General features: G+C 42.5%; 1 protein-coding gene across 2 annotated transcripts in view; it reads left to right on the forward strand.

The window, feature by feature from the left end:
* HIBADH (3-hydroxyisobutyrate dehydrogenase) overlaps positions 1 to 1,242 on the forward strand; it is a 141,588-nt gene extending 140,346 nt beyond the window's left edge. For both annotated transcript variants that reach the window (XM_053609268.1, XM_053609269.1), the window contains one exon: positions 314 to 1,242. In XM_053609268.1, the coding sequence (XP_053465243.1) occupies positions 314 to 472 (159 nt within the window). In that variant the 3' untranslated portion in view covers positions 473 to 1,242. The remainder of the gene's footprint in view (positions 1 to 313) is intronic.
* The last annotated feature ends 4,758 nt before the right edge of the window (positions 1,243 to 6,000 follow it).

Raw genomic sequence — 6,000 nt, forward strand, 5'->3', positions numbered from 1 at the left:
TACAGATTTAAAAAAACATTTTCCTGTAATCCCACCTGTAAATTAACCCCTATTCAAAAACAAAACAAATAGGTCTTGTGGAGAGTGAGAGAGTGAAGGAGACACTCAGAAACTAGAGTTTCTGTTTAGAGCCATTTTGCAGCTATACGAAGGCATTTATTTAAAAGGACATAATTTACCAGTGTGTTTATAAGCATCTTACCTTTTTCAGATTTCATTTCTCCTTTGAAATCAAAACATTAAGAACCACAGTTCCAAAGGGAGGCTTTACCGCTGCTCTCAGCGTGTTCCCTCCTGCCTTTGTTTGATACAGGATCTGGGGTTGGCACAAGACTCTGCTACCAGCACAAAGAGCCCAATCCTTCTTGGCAGTTTGGCCCATCAGATCTACAGGATGATGTGTGCAAAGGGTTACTCAAAGAAAGACTTCTCGTCTGTGTTCCAGTTTCTACGGGAGGAGGAGACCTTCTGAGTGTGCCGTTTGGCCATGGACACTGTTGAGAACCAAACTCTATCTTGGCACCTCCTTCTAGCTCACTTCACAAGTAAATGGATTTAATCAAAGGTCACCTGTCTACTTTTGATTATTTAGGTCACACTAGTTCCTAGGACTTTTCACTTATTTTTAACTGCTTATTTTTTTTGTCTTTTTAGCAAACGTACATTATCTGAAAAAAAATTTCCTACAAGACACTGATGGTCTCTGCTAAGTAGCTGAATGGGGCCTTTTTAAAAAGTTTGATCCTTGAGATAAATTGTTGGATACTTCAATCAGGATATTATTTACTCTACCTTACAAACAAAACTAAATATTTTGTCAATAGGATGAAACCCATCTTAAAGGGAAGAAAAGAACTCAGTATGAGGAGAAGAGAAGTATAGTGAATTACCACCTGTGTCCCTCAGGAAGTTTGTGCTGTGTGGTTACTGTGTTACGGAGCTTACTGCCTTACTCTCTAGGGAGGTGATAAGGCCAGAGAACCTGTTGCTGCATGTTTCATAATTTGGACTTTACAGTATCTTAGTATGTTCCTCTGCAACTCCCAGGACTCAGCAGAGTCGTTTTTATATATATTTTTTGCTTCCTTGTACATTCTTACTACATATTTTTTTGACTTTAAATAAATGACATCTTTAGACCTGTTCCAGAGCCAATGGTGATATATGCTGTAGAAAATTATTACATTATTCTAAATATAACCATATTATTTTCAATTCAAATAAATTTCTATGCTGATAATACTTTCTTGGTGTTTTTTTTTTTTATCTCCTTCTATTCATTTGGTGAACAAACTAATGCTGTGACAAGCTGGTGTTTGGACTAATGGGGAAAGGATGGGACAAAAGGGAAAGGAGGGGAAGTCCAAAGGAACAGAGCTCTGAGCTAGCCGGTGGCAGGCCAGCATTCTGCTGCTATACCTGAATCCTTAATGGGCATTTGTGTGAAAATTTTCTTTTGTTCTTTCTTTTTTTTTTTTGAGACAGAGTCTCAAGCTGTCACCCTGAGTAGAAAGCTGTGGCATAATAGCCCACAGCAACCTCCAACTTACGCTCAAGCGATCCTCTTGCCTCAGTTTTTCTGTATTTAGTAGAGATGGGTTCTCACTTTTGCTCAGCCTGGTCTCGAGCTCAGGAACTCAAGCAGTCCACCAGCCTCGGCCTCCCAGGGTGTTAGGTTTACAGGCGTGAGCCACTGTGCCTGGCCATGTGTGAATATTTTCTAGGTCATCAGTGCTATAGGAATTCAGCCTGAATTAACTGTAACATGTCTCATAATGGAGACAGTCACCACTTTTTCCACCTTGACCTCCAGAAATATTCCAAGGGATAGACAACATCAAATTTGGCAGAAATAATAATACTTCGTCATTTTCCTGGAGATAAAAAATTGTAGGCACTAATATAAATGTTTGGGATATGGTGATGGACAGACAAGACAGACAAAGTTCCTGCCCTTGTAGAGCATAAATTCTGGTGTCTTTTGTGTGTGATAGACAAGAAATAAATATTTAATATACACAGTATTTGCCAGATAATAAGAACTAAAGAGAAAGATAAAGCAGGATAAAGAGGATGGATTCAGAGTACCAGGGGGTATTTTACTAGGATGGTAAGGCAGGGTCGCTCTGATAAAGTGGCATGTAAGCACAGATAAGAAGGAAGAAAAGGGGCAAGCCATGAGGGTATCTAAGGAAAGAGCATTCCAGGTCCAGGGAACCGAAAATACAAAGGCTCTGAGGTAGGACAGTACTGGATATGACAGATAATCAGAGGGTGGCTCGGTTGTGCAGGGTCCCATAGGCTGTGTTAGGACATTGGGGTTTATTCTGGGTAAAATGGGTTTTTCCTGGGTAAAAATCCACTCTAAATTTTAGTGGCTTACATGATCAAATATTTTTCATGATTCTGTAGATTAGTCATATTATTCTTCTGGACTGGTGGGTCAGCTCGTTTGGAGCTAAAGGGTCTAGTTTGGCCTTGCTCAGCTGCAACAATGGGAATGGAGGCGTCTTTCACCTGGTCACTGCCCTCCAGGCACCAAGTCTTTTTTTTTTTTTCTTTTTTTGTAGAGACAGAGTCTCACTGTACCGCCCTCGGGTAGAGTGCCGTGGCGTCACACGGCTCACAGCAACCTCTAACTCTTGGGCTTACGCGATTCTCCTGCCTCAGCCTCCCAAGCAGCTGGGACCACAGCAGGCACCAAGTCTTATTCATGCAGTGGTGGAAGTGTTCCTAGCAGCAGTGTGAGACAGTCCACAGTGAACAAGTACATCTCCAGCCTCTGCTCAATTTGTGTTTGTAGTGTCACTTTGTCCGCAGGAAACAGTCCAGGGGGGACTGCGTAAGAGTAGAGACAAAGGGGGCATTATCGTGGCCTTTTTGCAAACAGCCTCCTATGAGGACCTGTGAAGGATTTGGTTTAGAGGAATGATAGGATCTGACCTTTTAAAGGGCTCACTTCAGATGCTGTATGGAGAATAGACTGTAGGGGCAAGGCTTGGAAGCCAGGGGACCAGTTTGGAGGTGATAGTAATAATTCAGTTGAGAGATGGTGGTGGCTGGGACCAAAATGTTAAAATGATGGAGGAGGCAAAAAGTGGTCAGATTCTGAACATGAAAGAGCTGTTAATGGATGGGGTGAAAGAGGACAGAGTCAGTCAAGGATGCAAGGATGACACACAGGGTGGTGGCCTGCAAGTAGCAGAAAGAAACTCCTGTTTACTATGTGGGGAAGATTGAGGGAAGAATATTTGGGGAGGATTGTAGGATATTTTAAGAGAAAAATCCCAGTTTACTTCAGATGCCTAGTAGACACCTGAGTAAAGGAGAACAAGGTCCAAGGACCACACCTGTGTCACTCTTGAGAATAAGAGTGAGGAGGAATGACCAGTAAAGTGGGGGGACAGGGCAGTGTCCTGGACACCAAATGAAAACAGTATTTAAGGAGGAAATGATTATCAGATGAGTAATAGGGCTGAGAATTCATCATCTAAATTTGGCAAAATAGAGGTAATTGGTGACTTTTTCAAGAGTCTGGGTGGAGTGTTGGAAGTGAGAGCCCAATTGAGAATGAGAGAATGAGAGGAGACAACTTTTGAGGACCTTTGCTGCAAAAGAAAAATGACGAACGGGATAGACATTGGCAGGGAATATAGGGTTGAGAGGTTTTATCATATTTTCAAGATGGGAAACATGGGATCATACTGATGGAAGTGGAATAATAAAGAGGGGGAAAGTAATGATAAGAGAGAGGACACTGAGTGGTATCTTTGCGGAGTTGAGGAGGGAGGGATATAAGTGTGGATGGATCCCTACAAATTAAAAAACAAGCAAAATGACTCGGCACCTGTAGCTCAAGCGGCTAGGGCGCCAGCCACATACACCGCAGCTGGAGGCTTTGAACCCAGCCCAGGCCTGCCAAACAACAATGAAAACTCCAACCAAAAAAAAAAAAAACAACAGCCGGGTATTGTGGTGGTTACCCGTAGTCCCAGCTACTTGGGAGGCTGAGGCAAGAGAATTGCTTGCTTGAGCCCTAGAGTTTGAGGTTACTATTAGCTATGACTCCACGGCACTCTATGGAGGGCAACATAGTGAGCCTCTGTCTCAAAAAAAAAAACCCAGCAAAATCAGATCAGACTGCAGCATCTTACATGAAGGATACGATAGAATTATTATTACATGGTTTTTAACATAGAATAATAAATATTAGTGCTTGTAAGGCCTTAATTATTATGTGCAATAATTATATTATTTTTTTAACATAGAATGATAAATATTAGTGCTCAAAAGGTCTTTACTAACTTCTTTTTTTTTTTTTGAGACAGAGTCTCATTACGTTGCCCTCAGTAGAATGATGTGGCGTCACAGCTCACAGCAACCTCCAACTCTTAGGATTAAGAGATTCTCTTGCCTCAGCTTCCCAAGTAACTGGGACTACAGATGCCTGCCACAATGCCCAGCAGTTTTTTTGTTGTAGTTGTCATTATTTAGCTGGCCTGGGCCAGGTTCGAACCCGCTATCCTCGGTGCATATGGCCAGTGCCGTAACCACTGTGCTATGGGCCATCTTTACTAACTTCTAAGTGTGACCTCATGCCAGTCACTCTCCTCTGACCATTAGTTTTGTCATCCACAAAGTTGTCATACACAATGTAGTCTAATATTAAATGTTTTTCTGGAAACTTTAAAACAGAAAACATTCATTAAGGACAATCACAAGTGATGTACAGCAAGTAGTGAAATCGGAACCCTCATGCATTGCTTCTTGGAATATAAACTGGTGCAGCCACTTTGGAAAATAGTCTGGCAATTCTTCAAAAGGTTAAACTTAAGATGATCCAGCACTTCCACTCCTAAGTGTATATATACTCAAGAAAAAATATGTCCACACAAAAACTTGTACACAATGTTCGTAGCAGCATTATTGATGACAGCTAAAAAGTGGAAACAACCCAAATATCCACCAACTGCTGATCAATAACCAAGTGGTGGTTTATCCACACAGTGGAAGGTGATTTGACCATCAAAAGGAATGAGGTACTGAGACATGTTACAACATGGAGGACCTTGAAATGTGCCATGTGAAAGAAACCAGGTACAAACAGAAGGTTGTATGTTGTATGATTTTGCTCAAATGAAATGTCAGGGATAGGCAAATCCAGAGAGACAAAGTTGATTTGTGGTTTCCAGGAACAGGGGAGAGTGGAAATGGACAGTTTCTGTTAATGGGAAGGGAGTTTCTTTTGAGGGGATGAAAATATTCTGGAATTAGTGGTGATGGCAGCACACCTTTGTGAATATATTAAAAAACACTGAGTTGTACACTCTTAAATGGTGAATTCTATCTCTATTTAGACAACAACAACAACAACAAAAAAAAAACAGGAAAAAAATCATGAATTAAGATCTTTCCTTTTGATAAGTGGTTCACCTGGGGCAGTTTTGCAGGGGACATTGTGCTGGAGACTGTTTTGTTTTTTGAGACAGACTCTCACTTAGTCGCCCTTGGTATAGTGCTGTGGCATCACAGTTCACAGCAACCTCAAACTCTTGGGCTCAAGCAATTCTCTTGCCACAGCCTCCCGAGTAGCTGGAACTACAGGCGCCCACCACAATGCCTCCCTCTGGCTCAGGCTGGTCTCGAACCGTGAGCTCAGGCAATCCACCCACCTCGGCCTCCCATAGTGCTAGGATTATAGATGTGAGCCACTGCGCCCAGCCCAGAAGACATTTTTGGTTGTCACACTCTCCTGATATTTAGCAGGTAAGGCCAGAGGTGCTCCTTAACATCTCACAATGCCCTTAGGACAGCTCCCACTACAGGAATTATCCTGCCCAAAATGCCAATAATGTGGAGCACAAGAGGCTCAGCTTGGGGTGTGTGTTCCTCAGGGACCTAAACTCAGCCTATCAGACCTGAGCTCCCTGTTCTCCCCAGCAGACCTGCATCTCCTCCAGGTCCTGCCCCATGCAGGCTTCCAGAAGCCACCCCTTACTC

The sequence above is a fragment of the Nycticebus coucang genome, chromosome 11, assembly GCF_027406575.1.
Source record: "Nycticebus coucang isolate mNycCou1 chromosome 11, mNycCou1.pri, whole genome shotgun sequence".
NCBI classification, from domain to species: Eukaryota; Metazoa; Chordata; class Mammalia; order Primates; family Lorisidae; genus Nycticebus; species Nycticebus coucang.